Source organism: Propithecus coquereli, unplaced genomic scaffold, assembly GCF_000956105.1.
Source record: "Propithecus coquereli isolate 6110/MARCELLA unplaced genomic scaffold, Pcoq_1.0 Scaffold66, whole genome shotgun sequence".
Classification (NCBI taxonomy): domain Eukaryota; kingdom Metazoa; phylum Chordata; class Mammalia; order Primates; family Indriidae; genus Propithecus; species Propithecus coquereli.
Window position 1 is genome coordinate 2,092,381 of NW_012152618.1, and position 21,541 is coordinate 2,113,921.

The 21,541-nt window shown below is 36.0% G+C and overlaps 1 protein-coding gene across 1 annotated transcript in view; it reads right to left on the reverse strand.

Moving 5' to 3' along the window:
• Positions 1–21,541, reverse strand: part of RYR2 (ryanodine receptor 2 (cardiac)) — a 509,242-nt gene that overhangs the window by 348,658 nt on the left and 139,043 nt on the right. The window contains 2 exon segments of the mRNA XM_012660153.1: positions 18,946–19,042; positions 19,767–19,866. Coding sequence (XP_012515607.1) covers positions 18,946–19,042; positions 19,767–19,866 — 197 coding nt within the window.

Sequence of the window (21,541 nt, forward strand, 5' to 3'; positions counted from 1 at the left end):
TCCCTCTCCCTCTCTCTGTTTCTCTCCCTCCCTCATCTCTCCCAGCGAATAGATTTAAGTCACTCATCTAACTTAGGTCCAGGAAAGTACTCTGTCATCAGTTTAAATATAGGTCAATATATTATTATTTCAACATATGTATATAATTATTTGCAGCTCTAAATTCTGTTTCAGATACAGAAAGCATTGAAAGAAATGTAAGAACACCAAGTCCTAATATTTTAATGTAGAATTCTGCAACTTATATCAAAATATAAATATTTAGAAGAGTCACAAAAAGGAACTTATTTGGATGCATATCACACGCACCCAAATTCTAAAACTCTCATAATAATTGCTTAATATGCTGTACACAATGCTATGTAATTTATATACATTATCCAAATTGATCTCCATACCAACCCTTTGTGATTGTTTTAGGGAAACCAAAAGCTGATGCGCACGCCATTTCTTTCCCAAGTATTCACTATTTCCCTCTCCACAGGATCCGTCTCATCATTTAAATAAACTCAAGTTTATTCTGTCTCAAACGTAACAATACCATGCGTGCCCACGTCTTCCTCTCCTCTTTTCTGACTCACTGTTGCTTCCTGTCAATTTCCAGTGCACTCCAAACTTGCTTCCAGACCCACTTCTCCACTGAAACAGATTTTGCTATGGTCATCAAATGATCTTCATGTTACCAAATCTAATGGACTTTTTTTTTTTTTTAAACAGCATGGAAACTCTTACTGTCTTGACAGTTTTTCTAACACTATTCTCATCTGCTTTTCCTTCTACCTGTTTAGATATTCCTTCTCATTCTAACTATTTTTATTGTGAAATTTTTCAAATATACACAAAAGTAGACAGAATATTAAAATAAACCCCCATACCCAGCACACAACTTTAACAATGATCCACGTAGGGATAACACTGCTTTACCTATAACCTCCAGCTTCCTCTCCACATACAATCCTTAAAAATTATTTGATATTATACAATAGTCAGTGTTCAAATTTCCCAAATTGTCTCACAAATGTCTTTTATTTCTTCCTGTTGCTTTACAGATCAAGACTCAAACAAGATGTACTTAACTGGTTAGGTGTCTTAAGTTTCCTTTATTCTAAAACAGCCCCACTTCCTCTTTGTTTTTCCTTCTTGCTATTTATTTGATGAAAAATAGTCTGCGTTATTTGTCCTGGAGGAATTTCTACATATGGGCCATTGCACCCCCATGGTATATTTTAACATATACCTCTAAATTGGTAGTTAGATCTAGATATCTACAAGCTTGTTCAAATTTCGTTTTTTGGCAAGACCATTTCAAAAATTGGTGTTTGTACTTCTTATTATGTCGTAAGAGATACATAACGTCTAGTTGTCTGTCATTTATGTTAAAATTGATCAGGAGGTTCAGGATCACCCTGATCCATCATGACCTAAGAGTTTAAGATACATCAATGACCAGTGTCCACAGCAGTGATTTTCAATCTTGGCTGCGTAATCATGTGAATAGCTTTTAAAAATCTTTATGCTGTGGTGTCGCCAAGACCAATTAAACAGATTTGTAGTTATGATTTTCAAAAACTCTCCAGCTACTTGTAAGGGGAAGCCAAGACTTAGAAACCATGGTCTAGGTAAGGTTCTCCATAGTAGCACTGTGATGTTTTTGGCTGGGTAATTCTGTTGGGTGGGCTGTCCTGTGTGTGCATTGCAGTATGTTTACAGCACACCTGGCCTCTACCTACTACATACCAGCGGTAGCCTCCCACCAGCTGTGACAACCAAAACTGTCTCCAACATTGCCAAATGTCCATTCGGGGACAAAACCATCCCCGGCATAGAGCCACTGATCTGGATAAATGGTTCTCAATCTTTAGTGAGGCAGAACCCCTCAAGGGCTTGTTAAAACCCAGATTGCTTATTTTACTTAACATGATGTCCTCTAGGCTAATCCATGTTGCCAGGAATGATAGGATTTCATTTAATACAGCTAGGTTGGAGGAATAAATCCTAGTGTTCAGGATGACTATGGTTAACAATAATTTACTCTAATTTTCAAACATCTAGAAGAAAGAATTTTGAATGTTCTCAATACAAAGATAATAAAGGTTTGAGGTGATGAATATGCTAATTACCCTGATTTTATCACTACACATTGTATACATGTATTAAAATATCACATTGTACCCCACAAATATGTACAATTGTGTGTCAATTTAAAATATTAATTAAAAACACCAGATTGCTGGCCCCATCTTCGGAGTTTTCAATTGAGTAAGTCTGAGTGAGGCCCAAGAATTTGCATTTCTAACAAGTTCCCAGGTAATGCTGAGGCTGTCGGTCCACATCCTTAGAACCACTGGGGTAGACCCACTATTTCATTAAGGCAGCAGTACTTAATCTTGGTTGTGAATTAGAATCACCCAGGAAGCTTTAAAAACTCCAATGCACAGATAACACTCAGACTAATTAATTCAGAATATTTTGGTGTATGTTGGAAAGTAATAAATGACACGTTGTGTATGACTGTGTATCTATACACATTTATAGATAGATACACTCACACAAACACAGATTTTTTAAATATATCTGACCTTTAATAAAAGTCTACTTGGCCACAAAAAAAAAAACCTTTATCAGATTTTTTTAAAGATTTTTACTCATATTTTCTGATCATAAACAATAAAATTTAGAAACAAATAGTAAAAAATGAAAAAAATTAACAACTTGGAATATTAAGAAACTCTCCTAAATAATTCACGGATCAAAGAGGGATCAAAATTATACTCTATCTTGAATATAAGGAAGAGAAGAACATTTTATAACAAATCTATGATTCACAGGTAAATTGAAAATAACTAGCCTGCAATCTCTTAAATATTGGAGAAAAAATCATGAAAATAAAGAAACAGTTGCCTGAAGAGATAAAATAAAGAACAAAATAAACCAACAGAAAATAGGAGCCTCTATGATGTACTGTTAAGATAAATAAGAGGCCGGAATGCAAACGGTGTACATTTCCTAAAAAACAATAAATCACTTGAAATCTATCATATAGGGCTGGGCACCGTGGCTCACACCTATAATCCTAGCATTTTGGGAGGCTGAGGTCAGAGGATCACTTGAGGCCAGGAGTTCGAGACTAGCCTGAGCAACATAGCAAGATCTCCGTCTCTATGAAAGATAAAAAGCGAAAAAAAAAAAAAAAATTAGCCAGGCATAGTGAGGTGCACCTGTAGTCACAGCTACCTGGGGGGCTGAGGCAGGAGGATTCCTTGGGCCCAGGAGTTTGAGGTTGCTGTGAGCTATGATGATGCCACTGTACTCTAGCTTGGGCAATGGAGCAAGACCCTGTCTCAGAAAAAAAAAAATGTATCCATCATATATATGTATATATGCAGCTATATATCTGTATGAGCATGGAGAAAGTTGCTGGATACAGAACATCAAACTACACTCTAGCCCAGGAAACAGAATGAGACACTGTCTCAAAAAAATAACAACAACAAAAAAAAGAACATCAAACTAATAATATTAATGACATAACAAAAGGTATAGAGGAATTAAGCTTGAAATTAAAAAATGGTCTCTAAGATACGAATAGCATGAATAATGTTTATGTAAAATTATACATATTTATAAATAATAAAGCATATGAAGAATTATTAAAATATGTTACTCTTTCATAACTTTTATTGTTTAACAATGATCTTTTATTATTTATATAAGAACAACTGTAATGGTATTTTTAATTAACATTTAAAAACACAAATAGAAAGCCAAAAGGAAAGTTGGATCCTCCTTCCTACTGGAAATACTTTTAGCTTTATCCTAAAGGGCCTTGGGCCTTGAATTACTTCTCTTCAATTTTTTAAAATGTTTCATTGGCAGGTGTAGAGAATCTGATGACTTCTTTCAATTATTTATTGCTGACTGAGGAATCTTTGCTATTTTATAGAGTTTCCCCATATAAATATATGGCACGTCCAGAACATCAATGGTTATCTAATCAAGTCTTCATGGGCTATTTCTGACTGTAAATTGGCACCACAATATCAAGATCCTAAATAAATAAGAATCTCTGTCCATCATAAGTGACTCTAACAGCAAACTCATTTAGAACTCGGTCCACCTGGAGGAAGACACTTGCTGGGTGAAGGGATTGTCTCTGTCCCCTGCAATGCATCTCAGGCACCCAGTCAGAGTCCAGAAGCATAACTGTTTTACAGACCAAGTTTGCTAAATGTTATTGCCATCCTTGAACTAAATCCTTGAACTAAGTGATCATCTTCAGGGCAAGTGCCCTTTCCAACAGGAAGACTGAGACAGGAGAAAGATTCTCTAAAAAATTAAACAGAAAACTCAATTTAAAGAAAAAGTTAAAAAAAAAAAACAGAAAAGAAAAACAGAGCAACGGCAGCAACACACTTTTTGAGCTGATCAGCACAGGGGATTTGAGTGCCGATGGCAGCAAGATGCCAACGTTCAGGGCAGGATCAACAGATATAGAAAATACAAAGGTCCTCATGCAGCACTCGTTCACCAAAGACTAGTTTGCAATGTACCAGCTACTAAGAAAAAGAAAATGTGTCAAAAGAACTGGACATTGATATTTCTAACACAATTTTTTTATTAAGACGTCCATCTCATAAATCAGAAAAAGTCAAAGTCACTATAATTTCACTGAATAGGAATTTTTAAAATATGCACATGTAATAACCAGCCGTCTGAGCTTGTTCAACAGTAGTTTGAGAAAGTCTGGCCTTGGGCTGCAAGTTATGTCTACATAACACATTATCCCCCAATATAACACATTTCATTAAGGAACTCGTATTTCAGGCCGATCACATAAAACTGCTTGAAGAGGCCCTTTAAGGTTATTCTAAGTACAAATTCTTCCTATTATATCATCAATTCCACTCATAACTATTATAATATTGTCCACCGAAAGAATAGTTATTTTTGTATTTTTGGCTATAAAACACAATTTAAGTCTTATCTCAGTTGTCAAACCACTTGTTTCTCAGTAAGGAGCAGGCACTTTGACAGCTAGGAGAGTGCATCTTCAGAATCGGAGGCCCAGAAAAGACCAGCATTAGCATATTAATAAAAGCACAAATCCTTGCAAGCTCTTCGCAGCCTGACAGGTTGGCATATATTTATAATAAAATTTTATAGGATACACAATTTCTAATTAGCAGACTTTAGTACAGAATCATAAAACACATTATTAATAAAAGATGCAACGCCATAAAGAGATGACTCTGCCCTGCGTGGAAGCCGCTTTCTTTCATCGCGAGTGCTGCCATGAGGGCATCTTCCCTAGATGACACCGCAGCTACTAGCTCACTTTTTTGCAGGGCTCCAAGAAGCTGATGACTCACTTTCGCACTTGATTGTTATTAACTTTCGGAAGACGTCACTTCCTTGTATGAACCTGTGCAAGTTGCTGAACTTATCTCTGCCTCGTGTTCGTCATATGGAAAATGGGCATGACCTTCATTGGGTCACTGTGAGGAAGGAATGAGTGATATAACCCAGGCAGAACACTTGGAAAAGTCCTTGCGCAACAAATGTCAGCTCTGAGGCTGCGGATGATGATGATGATGATGATGATGATGATGATGATATATTTAATCCTTCCACACAGGGAGTTTAAGGACTCCACAACGTTTGCCTGAATTGAACTGACTGTTAGCAAATCAATAGTATTATATACTTATTGATATCCAAAGGTATAAGTCCTAAATTATAAAATCGCTCATGACAACACAAATAGGCAATGAAATCTACCTAATCTTTATCATAAATCAGTCACCTCAGTGCCAGTCTCCTCCTACAGTTCAATGGTAGCCAGTAGGATCTCAGCATTCCTCTCCTGAATTTTTAATAATAAACACTTATTATAACACTTCACATTGTTTCTGTGAGTTGGGAATCCAGAGCTTCTGGCTTGGGGTTTGGCTTGGGGTCTCTTGTGAGACTGTGATCAAGATGTTGGCTAGGGCTGCAGTCACTAAGCTTCCAACTGGGGCTAGGTGACTCACTGTCACGATGGTTCCATGACATGGCTATCAGCAGGAGGCTTCAGTTCCTCACTTGGTGGTTCTCTCCATAGGTCTGCATGAGTGTTTTCACAACATGGCATGTCCTGACTCCCAGCTCCCTTGCCCGCCCACCCCATTATGTGTAACACATTCTTCCCTGCAACAGTACTTGACCTTTATGGGGTCACATGGTCACTGAGATCTAGTGAAAGCTAGGGACCCGCCCTACTCTATAGCACACATACGCATTTACACATCAGCATTCCTTTTCAGCCATACCTACATACTCCCTTTGCTTCTAGTAGCTCTGTACATCAAATAAAATGATTCTGAATATATATGCTGTCTTAAAATTCACATGCAAATCAATATGCCTTTTTTGGCAGCTGCTACAATACACTTTATTTATTGACAAGTGAAAATTATATATGCTTACGGTGTACAACATGATGTTTTGAAATATGCATACGCTGTAAGATGACTAAATCAAGCTAATTAACATATGTATCACCTCTCATTATTTTTCTGTGGTGAGAACACTTAAAATCTATTCCCTTAACAATTTTCAAGTATACAATACATTATCAACTACAGTCGCATGTTGTACAATAGATCTCTTGAACTTATTCCTCCTATCTAACTGAAATTTTTACCCTTTGACTAACATCTCCCCAAACCCCGGCAACCACCATTCTACGCTCTGCTTCTATGAGTTCAACTTTTTTAAATTCCACATCTAAGTGAGATCCTGTGGTATATTTATTTTTCTGTGCCTGGCTTATTTCACTTAACATAATGTCCTCCTAGTTCATCCGTGTTGTTGCAAATGACAGGATTTCCTTCATTTTTTAGGTGGTACGATATTCCGTTTTATATATATTGTGATACAGTTCGATAGTAAAAACACTACAAAAAATTCATTCTCTGAGAAGAATGTACACATTACATAGATTAAAAGGATACTTCCTTTCCTAACTACCTTATTTCTCTTAAAATCTACTTCTGAAGTCACCTGCCTTGTCACCCTTCCTTTGGCTCTGGGCATAGGGATCCTTGTGTCTCCAGTGCTGTTGGACTGATACCCCTTACCCCAACTTTCGCTGCCACCATGAAAGGGTGGTCTACAACAGGAGTGGGCACACTTTTTCTGTAAAGAGCCAGAAAGTAAATATTTTAAGCTTTGTAGGCCATATGGTTTCTGTCACATTATTCAGCTTTGTTGTTATAATATGAAAGCAAACATAGACAATATGTAAATATCTAGATAGATAGATATAGATAAATAGCATAGCTGTGTCATAATAAAACTTTATTTACAAAAACAGGTGGGCATGCTGGATTTGACCCATTGGCCATAGTTTGCAGACTCCAGGTCTAAAAGATCCTACCCACATTATTGATAATTTTAATCTCAGAGAGAACTAGGTAGATAAAATCCTGGTTCTAGGGTCTTTCACAAGTAATTTAGAGAAAGTCCACTTTACATACCTTGAGTCACATTTCCAAATCTGGAATTAATATCTACGTTGTGACAGCTCCTTCCCCCCAAGAGAAATACAGATAAATTCATAGTGCTTCAGAGTACTTATGCCAAAAACTTAACACACAAAAAAAACAATTGGGGCATTTTTCAAGGTACTTTTATTTCTTCAACGTAAGAAAGCCCTGAAACTCAATATATTATTTTAGCACTTAATAGCTAACATTGTCTATTATTACTACAGTATCACAGACACTTTGAGGGGAGGGTGCCAAGTGAACTTTCTTTCTTTCTTTTTTACATTTACCATATGACTTGAAAGCAATGGGGATATAAAATGAAGCTACTCAGAGTCCTACTTTCTGAATATATACACATTCTGGTTTCATTTCTGTCAAGAGAGAGGCTAGATTGTATAACAAATACCTTAACATGAAAAGAGGAAATGGTAATAATAATAATAAAAGGCAATTTAATCAATCACATCAAATTTTGATAATGAATCCATTACTCAAGTAATAGATAGAGAAGAGTAGTTTACTCGCCTCCAAAGATTCCCTTGCTGATTCATATCATCATTACATGTTTATGTAGAATGCAATAGGGACAAAGAAAAAGTCATACTAATATATTTTAGTTATTACAATGCAGGGCAGTAAAATAATACTAGACTTCTTCATTTATCCAAACTTAATTTTCAATAAATTCATGATGCACCACAGAATTCAATTTTTCCTTTGAAAAATCAGTGGTTATTTAATTATCCTAAAAGAATAGATTATAAATGTCATAACAGGTATTCACAGGAGTTATAACTATTTTTTATTTCAAAAGGAATGTATTGCTTGAAGACAAGCATGCTAGCAAAAATGGCATTTTCTCCTTTTGTATACATAAGGTAATTAATTTAAAATATCACTGAACAGTAACATAATCCATTATATAAACATGTTAAAGGAAAAAAAAATCATAGGATCCTCTCAGTAGATACAGAAAAAGCATCTGACAAAATCCAATAAGCATTCATAATAAAATCTCTCAGCCAACTAGGAATAGAGGGAAACTTCCTCAACTTGATAAAGAACACTTACAAAAAAACCCAAAGCTAACATCATACTTAAAGAGGGGAAACTCAATACTTTTAAGATCAGGAACAAGGCAAGGATGCCTCCTTTCACCACAATTTAAGACTGTACTGGAAGTTCTAGATAATACAATAAGACAAGGAGAAGAAAATTGAAAGTATAGAGACTGGAAAGGAAGAAACAAAACTCTGATGAAAGAAATCAAAGAAGATCTGAATAAATGGAGAGATATTCCCTGCTTATGAATAAGAAGACCCAGTACTGTCAAGATGTCAGCTCTTTCCAACTTGATCTATAACTTCAAGGCAACCACAATAAAATTCCCAGCAAATCATCTCGTAGATATCAACAAACTGATTCTAGCTAAAGTTTATGAAGAGCTGAAAGACCCAGAATTGCCAACACAATATTGAAGGAGAAGGACAATGTTGGAGGATGGACACTACCAGACTTTAAGACTTACCATAAAACTATAGTACTCAGGAAAGTGTGATGCTGATGAAAGAACAGACAAATAGAATAATGGAACATAATAAAAAGCCCAAAAAATAAATCCACGCAAATATAGTCAACTGATCTCTGACAAGGGAGCAAAGGTAATTCAATGGAAAAAAGTCTTCCAACAAATAGTGGTGGAACAATCGGACACCCACAAACCAAAAAAAAAACAAACCACAAAAAACAAAAACACACACACACAGATTCTAGAAACAGACATTACACCCTTCACAAAAAATTAACTCAAAATGGTCACAGATAGAATACAATGAAGAGAGAGTCTTTTCAAAAAATAGTGTTAGAACAACTCAACACACATGTGAAAAACAATGATTCTAGAAGGTATCTTATACCTTCCACAAAAATTAACTCAAAATGGACCACAGGTCTAAATGTAACACATAAAACTATAAAACTACTAGAAAATAAAGAGAAAGTCTACAAGACCTTGCACTTGGCAATGACTTTTTAGATACCAAGACCAAAAGCATAATCCGTGTGAAATGAAAAATACTGATGGACCTCATTATAATTAAAAATCTCTGCTTTGCAAAAGACACTGTTAATAGAATGAAAAGACAAGCCACAGACTGAGAGAAAATATTTGCAAACACTTAACTGCTAAAGAACTGGTATACTAAATATGCAAAGAACTATTAAAATTCAACAATAAGGAAACAAACAAAAAATTTAAAAATGGGCAAAAGACGTAGACAGATATCTCACCAAAGATATACAGATGAAAAATGAACATACGAAAAGATGCTCAATATCATGTGTCATCAGGGAAATGTAAATTAAAATGAGATATCACTTCTCCTCTATTAGAATGGCCCAAACCCAGAACACTGAAACACAAACGCTGGCAAGGACTCTCATTCACCAATGGTGGGAATACAAAATAGTACAGCCACTTTGGAAGACAGTTTTGCAGTTTCTTACAAAGCTAAACATATTCTTACCAAACAGTTCAGCATTTGTGCTCCTTGCCATTTACTTGAATGAGTTAGTAACTTAGGTCCATACAAAAACCTGCACACAAATATCAATTGTGCAGCTTTATTCATAATTATCACAACTTGGAAGCAACCAAGATGTCCCCCAATATGCGAATGGATAAACAAACTATGGTACAGCCATACAATGGAATATTTTTCAATGATATAAAGAAATGAGCTATTAAGTCATAAAAAAAATGAAAGAAACATATATGCACATTGCTAAGTGAAAGAAACCAGTTTGAAAAGACAGTTACTGTATACTGTATGGTTCCAACTATATGACATTATGAGCAAGGCAATACTATGGAGACAGTAAAAAGATCTGTTGTTGTCAGGGGTTCAGGAAGAGGGAAGAATGAATAGGTGAAGAACACGGGATGTTTATGGCAGTGAAACTAATCCATTTGATACTGCAATCATGGATACATGTTATTATTCAAAACTCATAGAATTTACACCAGTAAGAGTAACCCTACTGTCAACTACAGACTTCAGTTAAGAATAATGTGTCAATACTGGCTTATCAATTATAACAAGAGTACCACATTAATATAAGATGTTAATAACAGGGAAAATGGTGAGGGAGCATGTGCAAACTCTCTGTACTTTTTGCTCAATTTTCCTGTAAATATAAAACTATAAAACAAAGTCTATTAATTTTAAAAAATCATTAAGTAATCCCAAGCTTAAAAAATATTAATATAGTAAGAGGGAATATATTAGGAGGAAAAAGAAGGGAACAGGTGTAAACTGTAGACTTTTTAATGCCTTCCTTTCTCCAGAATGACACAAAATAATACCAGGCTATCTCACATAAACTTTGGGGCTTCTCTTTAAGAGAGAAGAATGGAGGGATAGAAATTTGTATGTGTAAATTTTGCAAAAGTAAATAATATGAAGAACTACTATCCATTCTTTCACCCAAACAAAAGCAAATTAGAAGTATTATTGTACTTAGCCAAAAAAAATACTAATTGCTTATCATTGATATATATTCTAGACACTTGAGTATAGATTTTAGGAAAAAGAAAGATGAAACACCAAGGTTCCTGAACCCATGAAGTTGCAGTTGAATGTGTTAATAAAGACACAAAGAACAGAAAACAGCCTACGTAGTAGTATGGAAAAACTACTATATAAAACTATGAGGGAGGGAAGGGATAAGGGAGGGAAGAACAGAGAGAAGGAAGGAAGGAAGTAGAGGGAAGAGTATAATTATCAAGAAAAGCTCTGGAAAGATTCCATGAGGGAGATAATATTGGGCTCAACCTTGAAGCTGGGCAGAAATTCAACAGCAAAGAAAAGAGCAAGGATATGTCAGAGAACATGGCACTGAGAGTAGAAAAAAGCTGTAGAACGTTTCAGTAGCACGCTGCTGTGTTCAAAGGGCAAGAATAGCGCTGGGTGGTAGATATATGGGATGAGGAGAAAAAACTAAGTTTTCTCACCTATTCTTCTGAATGGGGATCACAAATCCACAAGGATAAGGAGATAAGGATAAGGACTTGGAATATTAATCTGAAAGCAATGGAGTCCTCAAATTACAGTAAATTGGCGAGTTCACACTTAAAGTTGGCATCTGCAAGAAAAGCAGTCTCACTAATAGACTCTTAATAAGAGTCTAATAGGAAAAAAAATCAGCGATAAAATCAATAGGACTTAAAGAGCAAGTCCTTATTTAATTTGAAAAAATGAAAAATGAAAGGAGGTCAAGGCTAAGTTTGACAACAGCAGACAGGTATACATAACCAAGTTATAAACTATAAGAAGGAAAACATCGCCGACGGAATTAAATTAAGGTTGATACATTTGAACTGCAGTCCCAAAGGAAATTCATGTGCAGATATGCAGTAAAAACTTGCACATTCAAGACAGGAGTTGAGGAGAATGAGTATGTGGCAGGAACATCACACTTGGCAGCAACTGACAAATTTCACAGTTGAAGCTACATGAGAAAATAATGAAGACATTTTGTTTGAAGGGCACTCCATCTGTGAGTAAATTTGAGGACAGTGCTGCATTTGACTCAGCTGATCAAGCCTTCCCCCTCTGAACCCCTTTTTGCACTTTGACTCCAAGACATGACTCTTTCTAGGTGTTCCTCCTGCATAACCAGCTATTGCTTTTAAGGAACCTTAGCTAGATGCTCCTCATCTCTCCAACTTGGGATCAGTACTTCTCTTTCCTGTACATGCTCATTCCCAAGGTGAAGTCACAGAGACGTTAACAGTCTATTACTGCAGCTTGGAAGTCTGGGCATGGCATGACTGTGTTCTCTGTCAGGGTCTCAGTCTGAAATTAGGGTGTTTTGTTGTTGTTGAATTGTTTGAGTTCCTTGTAAATTCTAGATATCAGTCCCCTGTTGGATGTAGTTTGCAAATATTTTCTCTTCATTCCACAGGCTGTCTGTGCAATCTGTTGATTATTTCTTTTGCTGTGGAGAAACCTTTTAGTTTAGTTAAGTACCATTTGTCTATTTTTGGTTTTGTTGCTTGTGCTTTTGAGGTCTTAGTCATGACTTCTCATATTTTTTATACCCAGCACACACCAAAAATGCCTGCGCTATACAAGTCCCTCAAATAAGCAATAAGGGAATTGAGTTGAAGTGACTGAAAAGCAGACCCAGAATTAAAAGATTATTTCAGAGTGAAATTATAAGTGTTTCAGTTTACACATGCTCATAGTAGAATTTCTGCTGCTAGTACCTTTGGGAGTGTTTGGCTGAGCAGCTGAGCTACAGGCAGGTGCGAAAGCAAGTCGTCAGGAGTTTCTTTGTAGTAACAGAAACCAAGTACATGCCTAACTAGCATCTCAAGAAGCAGTACTTATTGATTCAGGGGCTGATTTTGTGACAATAGTTCCATTCAAGCTGCTGCACAAGGGAAAATTGGTATGTTTTCAGATGACACCACTGCATAAAATGGAATGAATCAGCATGGATTTAAAACAATAATGCCCTTACACTTTGAGTCATCACTGAAAGAATCCTGTAAATAGGACTGCACAGGAAAAGCAACAAAATAATATACTGTTATTTTTTTTACTTTTCAGCCCATTCAGATTACAATGTAACCACAAAGGAATCTGGAAATTAAAGAGGATGTTTTTCCTTTCTTTTTTGTCTGAAGATACTCTTACATCTAGATTAAGCTTAATAAACCAAATAGGAACAAGTCATGGTCTTAAATTTTAATTGAGAAAATAACTGGGAGATTTTTTTTTGTTTAATGTTGATTTTAAGCTATTGTCTCTTTTTCAATTCACACACTGTAAGTGCAGCAAATGCCTCAATTGTGGGTTTTTTTTTTTTTTCATTTTTACTGAAATCCAGGAGCTCAAATTCCTATGAATATTTTTAATCCTTTGCTTTAAAAGCTTATGTTTTTGAAGTCCTATGCTGGCCATTCCCTGAGAGTGGCTCTCCACCAGGTGAGGCTGTTTGAACATGACAGGCTAAAGGGAAGCCACAGCGCTCTCTGCAAGTGGCAGAGAGTTTTAAGTTTGGGGGAAAGAGTGAATCTCTCCCAAGGGAGAAGAAGCAAAGAGCAGAAAACAGCTCTTCTTTATGCACTGACTTCCATCAAAACTGTTTAGCAAACTCATCTTACTCCCGGACCCAGGCTGAGAATATATACATAGTACGTGAAGGGGAAAAGAAGGAATAAAAAAGCCCGTATGCTGTAACTTCATCCTTCACAATTTTGGAGCACAACAGAGCAACTTTAAAAGCTTCCTCCTAGGTAGTGACTGAAGGCACACAAATATCCTCACAAGGATATTAGTCACCCAACTAACTATACACACAGACATAAACCATGCATCTCTTTCTGAGCCAGACTGAGAGACATTTAACTCATTATATTAAATCTGTCTCATGTCTTATCAATTATTTACAACTAAAGCTCATTAAATCATATATTAAAAGGGGCACAGAGTTAAAAATATTGTCCTGCAAACATACAGGATAGCTTTTGCCTGTTGAGTTACATTCTAGAAAGCAAATGTTTCATTTATTTCCAGATATAGTCAGAAACTTTAACTTAATTGCCCTGTATCTGAAAGTAACAAGTCAGAGCAAATATTCACCAAGAGTAATGTTGATAATATGGAAAAAGAAACACCTTTCTCTCCTTGCCCCAACCTCTCCCCTCCCTCTCCTCTCTCTTTCTCTCTCATATACACACAAAACATAAAACACACATAAACACTCTGCATTCCTTACCTTGCTTTATTTTTTTCCGCCATCACCTAATGCATCTTATCTCTGATACACAAGTATGTGTATGCATTTATAAACAAACATATTTATATTTTATTGTTATATATCCCCCACTGGAATGTAAACTTCTTGAGAAAAGAGACTTCGTATCTTTTTTGTATACTACTATAGCCCCGGCACCCAGAACGTAATAGTCGTTCCACAAATTGAAGGAATGAAACTACTTGTGATGCAGCAAACCTGTTTCGAACATACAAATAATGCTTTTCAAACAATGTTTCCTGATATTCATTTCCAAATCACAAATCTCAAATAATATTCCCCTAATTTATCTATTTGAAAATGTATTAATGTAAAAGCATGGCATACTTAATTCATATAGTACATATTTAGTGCATAAATATAATAAGTGTGCATGCACATAAAGTAAATGCCTTTGTCGCTACTGTATTATGTTCACACAAAATTATGGATGGAATAATGAATGAGATGCAATCCAGACACAAAAATCTACAAGAAAAAATATTCTCCACATAAAATAGTTCAGGCTTGAAATACAATTTGGTAATCAAATTTCAAGCTTCCAGAATGAAAGTCTATTTTTAAAGCAATAATTAATACATTATGTTGCATCTGACAAATCCCTTGCCAACTACTAGAACCTGTTTCTCCTTAACTTATTCTATCTCGCTATTTTAAAAGTCTAAGAACTAAAAAATTATGACACACAGTTAATACTAATACTTAAGGGATCTACTCCTTGTACCTGACTACTCACAACTACCATAGATTATATTTTTGTTATTTTTACTGTTGTTTAGACAAATTGTATACCAATCATTTTAGAGATGTATATCTCCCTGGAAAAATCTCAAGCAACTTAAAACAATAGTGATGCTATATTTCACAAATATGTCAGAATTCAATACACGAAAGTAATATGGGCAGGAAGTATTGGAAAATATGTATATTTAGTTTAACTTTGATAGGTCTAATTTTCCAGTTCAGTTCTACTTAATAGCTCTATATGCTCTTGATTCTAAGAGTTTTATCAACATTCTTTTTGAGAATCAATAGTTAACCACATATACAAACATGCCTAACTGTGAAAACGAAGTTAAAGATAACTCTGTTGCTATCCAGAATTACAGAACCCATCATTGAACTGCATTTGCAATAGCTACAATTATAGTTATGTACATTCACTAACTGCAAATGGAACCAGGCATGGGCAGATGGACAAATCTATTTAGGAACACAGCATTTATGGCCAAAATATTCCTAAATTACCCAAAAATAAATGTCTCTTCTGGCCATCTTCTTAATCATTTCCACTACTTCTTATAACAAAACAGATTTGACTTTAGTTATTGAACTTTAATAACAAGATATAATTAATGACTATAATCAGATCATAATTACAGCAAAGAACTATGAAATAAAAGAAAAATTTACATATTTCTCTGGAACTTCTCTAGCTTTCAAATCACTGTCTGCAAATCAAATTATCTTTTACTTATTTTTTAATGAATCAAAATAAGTATATTTTAGGTCTTCATTATTCATTTCTACTCCAATACAGATTGATATCAAATAAAGAAATTTTGCCGCTGGGCTGAGCTGTCCTTGCATACCCTAGTTCCCCAAGGCACCAGCAATGACTTAGGGAGAGAACAGAGGGAGGTTAAAAGAATTTCTACACGATGATATTAACAAGATTTGAAATAATAAAGTGTTCTATGAACTTCAAAATAAAGAAATTATTTTTATCATTATATGCAAATAATTGCTCAATCCCACTATAATCAAAACAAATATAACTCTTCTTTCTTAAGCAACATCCCCCATCCTCTAGGCAACCTATTTGTGACTCATTTTCTCCCTCAGGTAATGATCTGACATCCATTTTAATTTAATTTCAACCATGTAAACTGGCTATAGAAAGGGACACTAACAGATTGTGTTCTTACTGCCATCACTACCTAGAAAGAGTCCTGATATGTTAACATTAAATCAAGAATAGTACTTGGACAGGAGGGGCAGGCTTCAACATGTACGCAGTAAGAAAGTCAGTCTGGAACAATACTAAGATATCTTTGAAATTTCCCCTAGTTTTCTATGCAATAATTACCATCTATCTAAAGGATCTTCTTTGATCTAGTTTGGGCTCTCTCCTACAAAGTTTATGCTCTACCATGCTGTCATGTACATGCCCAGGGCCCCTCAAACTTTGCCATCATATCTGGCTAAACACTGCCTCTTCAGTCTAAATATTAAGGATAATAATAATGTCAACAATAAATTTATTGAACTCTTAATATGTGTCAGGTATTTTACATGCAGTTTCTTATTTAGCGTCTATAACAGCCCTGTGAAGTAGGAGATAATATTTAAGCTGCATTTTACAGAGGAGAAAACCAATGTTTAAAGAAATTATGTCACCAGCACTAGTTACACAACTCGTAAGTGGCAGAGCAAAGCCCCAAACCCAGGTCTGTCTAGTTCTAGAGTCCCTTAATCACAAATCCCTACAATGTCTGTAGATAGAGCAAAGAGAGCTCTAGAATCACTTGGCCTAAGTCTTCATTTAACAACTCAGGGACTGAAGACCCCAAAGACTCCGGCACGGCCTCCTGCAACCCCTAACTTCATGAGTATATCACGGCATTTAACACATTCACACCCCAGTCCTTTGGCTGCCATCACTAACTTCCCTGGTTCTGCACTGAACTAACATTCTGACTCTTGCTGACGCTTCTTCCTCTGCCCACATCCTATATATCCGTGTTCTATCAGAATCTATCCTCAGCTGTCTGGTTAGTCTATTCCAGGGCTTCACAGACTTTTAAAAGCGATGCCCAGATTGGTAAACGCATCCCTCTAATCACAGCTCCTCTCTCTCCATCTGAGTGAACATGACGGAAACCCATTCCTTCAAATATCCCGCATGCACTTTTCATTTATATCCAACTCAAGATTTTTTCTAAGTTAAATACTCAGAAATCCCAATTTCCTACTTGCCCCATAGACCCTCTGTACTCATCTGTACCCACGTTTAGCTCCATCTTTCATACCAAATATGCACCATCTCCTGCAACCCTTAGCACCATCTACCTCCCCACCGAGTCAGAAGCATCAGACTGCTCTGGATTTGATGCACTCTCTCACATCTCACAACTAGTTCGTGCCCAAACTCTCAGATTTTACCTAAAATACCTCTGGTTCAGGTACTGCTGTCCATTCTGACGGCACTCTCTGGGTTGAGGTTCTCATCTTCTGTCACATGAATTACTACAATTGGTTTACCTGACTCAGACCCTCCCCGCCTCTAATCTAAACCCCTCTTGCCTATCAGAGTTATTCTTTTGAAAGACATCTGCACATTCCACTCGACTCCCCCCATCCCTTCCTAACCACCTCAGGGGAAAAGCCGGCCCAAGGCAATGGCGGTGAGGACCCTTCCAAAGCTGACCAAACCACCCTCTTGCCTCCATTTTCCTCCTGGTCACCCTGGAATGACAGCTATTCTCAGAATATACTGTCATCCCTCCGGCTCTTATGTTTATCCTTCTGTTTCAAATGAATTCCTTGAACCAACTGCCTTTTAAAATCCCCCTTATCTTTTACATAAGCCCTGCTAACACCATCATCTTCTTCCTAACCTACCCAAAGCAGCATTTTCAGCTTAGGGCATGTTTCCAGGGCCTGCGTGTCACTCTTCACCACAAACCAGATCTGCCTGGTAACAGAAAGACCCAGTACCCAGGTCTCAGGGAGGTCTGCCCTAGGTGATATAGCTAGTTAAATGATTATTAATTTTCTGAATGTTCCTCTTTTTATTAAATTACAATAAATATGTATCAAATAACATTACCCTAAATGTCCTTGTTATTATTATGAGAAATGCCCACCAAAAGATTTAAAGACACATAACAAACCATCTGGACAATGCCTTCTCTCACTGTACTCTCTTATTTATGTATTCGTCTTCTATGTTCATTGACTAATTCATGAGGCTAAACGATAACAACCAAATCATTCTAAATGTTCTTACGGTTTTGTGATATTTGTGTACTTTTCCTACTTTCTGAATAGTGGATTCAGACTATTTTAATCTTGTCCCAATGCCAAATAAAGTAACATGAGAGTTATATCACATAAAATATGAAGACAAGTGGTCAATTTTGTCATCTATGTTAATAAATGAGAGGTCATAGAAAAAGGTGTTGAAATTTTACACAATTTAAGAACTCTGAAATTGAAACTGAATTTGAGATTAAACATTCTAGAAAGAAAATTAATTAAAACTAATGAACATTTAATGAAGTCCTAAGTCATTTACTTATGTGATATGTTTACTCCTCTCACTTCGTTTGTTTCATTTAATGCTTCTTAATGTGTTTTAATCATACAAAAATTTTGAGCTCTTCTATTGATAGGTAATAAAAATAGAACATGAGAAAAAACTTCTACAGAGGCTCATAAAAAGATGACTTCAGTGGACAGATAAACATCAGTGGCCCATCTTGTATTATGCTAATGGCCTGAACAGATATATCCTTAACTTTCAAAAAAAATTAAATCAAGGGGAAAAAGTGCCAGTCTCAACAGGCTGGGCTCAGGTACCAACCTCCGCTGCTCTTCACCATGTTCTCCTGAAGGGACGGTGAGACATTCATCCATGTGTCCATGTAGCAACCTGAGGACATCCCCGCCAATCAGATACCCTGTAAGGATTAAAAAATCATGAACGTTTGGAATGTCATGGCCAGATGCTGGCAGCCAGGCAGACCACATGGTCCAATCTTCTGCTTCCACAGACAGAGTAAAAGAAGTCTAAGGAGGCTTACGCACCTCGCCACAGTCACAGAGATAGATGGTGCCTGCTGCCCCTCTGAGTCCCAGGCTCTTGGGTCCCACAGTTAGGGATATTCCCACTAAAATACACGACCTCAACCACATAAAATCCTCCACTGAACACACAAACATGTACAGGATCAGACTGGAACCTACATAAGTGAGAATAACCAGAACATACACAGATACTTGCCCTGAAAAGTCCTGCTGCATAGACATCGTTGTGATCAAGCCAGAAGACACAACCCCAGACAATGAGAAATACTGACATTAGCCTAACTGAGCAAAACTCTCAGGTCAAAAAAAAAAAAAAAAAAATCAGAGAAAACAACCCCTACAAAGCTAGCACACAAAACACACACAAATAAGTGAAAACTGACATCAATACAATAGTAGGGAAAGATAAATCTTAACACAAGCTTCACTTTTAAATAGCAATTGGGAAACCAGATTCTCAAATGTCATGTATCTGCACTGCAGAATATTTTGACATGAAAAAAGCTCTAATTAATAATCAGCTCATTATCGCAATTCCAAAGATGATTGTCAACTTTGCATCGAGGACGAGCCCTCTAAGGGAAGTGGAGTTTTTACCTTGGGCTGCTTCACTTCCTGAGCTGATTGGGGCCACGCTCCAGAGGGTCTGCTGGAAAGCGGCGTCCACGTGCAAGCTGCCGTTGCCGTAAGACAAGTGCTGCAGCGAGAGGCAAAAGGAGGCGTCGCTTCAGGCTCTGGTAAGTCTTAACATGGAAATGTCCATAGAGGACATCTATTTCAACCCTCTCATTCAAAACTCAAAAAAAGCAAGAAAAAATAAATAAAAGTTCCTAATTGACTTTAGGTATCTTTCAGCTTCATTCTAAGAGTTATTAACTTAAGTCAGTAATCAGAAATGCACAAATGATTATACTAACTAAATTTATTTATAAAAAGAGACTATTTTTGTTTTAAAGATTATAGAGGGATGAAATGGTACAGAAGGTAGGCACTTATCATTAAAATTATAACTAAGGTTCCTCTATATCACACTCTGAGAGTTTTTTGACAGTGAAGTAGGTGAAACTTCCTGGACCAATTTTATGCAGTCCTTTAGGAACCATTATCTGCAATTTGATATAATAGCTGTTAGATAGTGATGTTCCCTGGTAGTAATCTGAAACCAGGATAATAAATTTCTTCCAAAATTCACATATTAACTAATTTCAGATTTTCCTTCTTAAAAATAGAAATATAGTAAAATAATATCATGTCTAATATCTTTGAGGGCCAGAAGATTCAATTACCAAATGTTAACTATGAAAAACAAAATTATGAATACAGCCAAATACTTTGCTTATTTAACTAATCATTACTTGGCTGCCTCTAGAATTTCAAACATACATAGAACAACCACCTGTTTTCTTGGAGTCTTCTCAGTAAACATCACCAATATCTCTGCAATGTTTCTGCAACACTTTGCCAAGGCTGATGACAGCTTAAGATTTTAAAGACTTTAATCAGACCAGAAATTTTCCAGAAATCTGACCATTTTACTAGTAGTTAAATGAAGACCAGTCACAGCCTAAAATAGTCACCTTAGGTGTACTCTACAGGACTTTAAACATCTTAAGGGTTTCTTTTACCTAAATACACTATTCTCAAGTCACCAGCAAGAACAGGTCTTTCATTCTTCTTCTCATAAAAATAAAACCAAAGAAACCTTTGACATTGTAACATATACATAGTTATCTTATCAGTAATTTTTCCAATCAATAAAATGTATCAGTTTACCAGTTGATATATCAGATTCAGCAATAATTTGTTCTTACCCCTCTCCTCAATCTCAGCTGGCTGATTTTGTACAACCTCTTCTTTAACTTAGTCTGTCATTCTTATACGTAGTCCTAGCTGAGATTCCTTTATTGAGTCAATTTCTTCTCCAATATGTTAAAATTCTTTAATTGTTTACACATAAATCAAATTCCATCTGCTTCAACAAACAAGCAGATTGTATTTTCCTTCACAGCAATTATCATGCAAGGTAATTTTTGGGTTTATTTTTCTTTCTCCCTCTTGTAAGCTATCTGACACAGGTTCACAACTGTATTCCTAGCATCTAGCAGTGTTATTCAAGCAATAAGAATGCGGAGAAGCCAACCAAGCCTTCAAAATCATGGGAGCATAAACGTAAAAAAATATTCTAAGTTATTCCATAAATCATCCTATTTCAATGATTTCATGAAAAAAAGAGAGTACACACATATATATTCAACTATTATATATGTCTCCAAACAAAGAGGTCATAGAAAAAGGTGTTGAAATTTTACACAATTTAAGAACTCTGAAATTGAAACTGAATTTGAGATTAAACATTCTAGAAAGAAAATTAA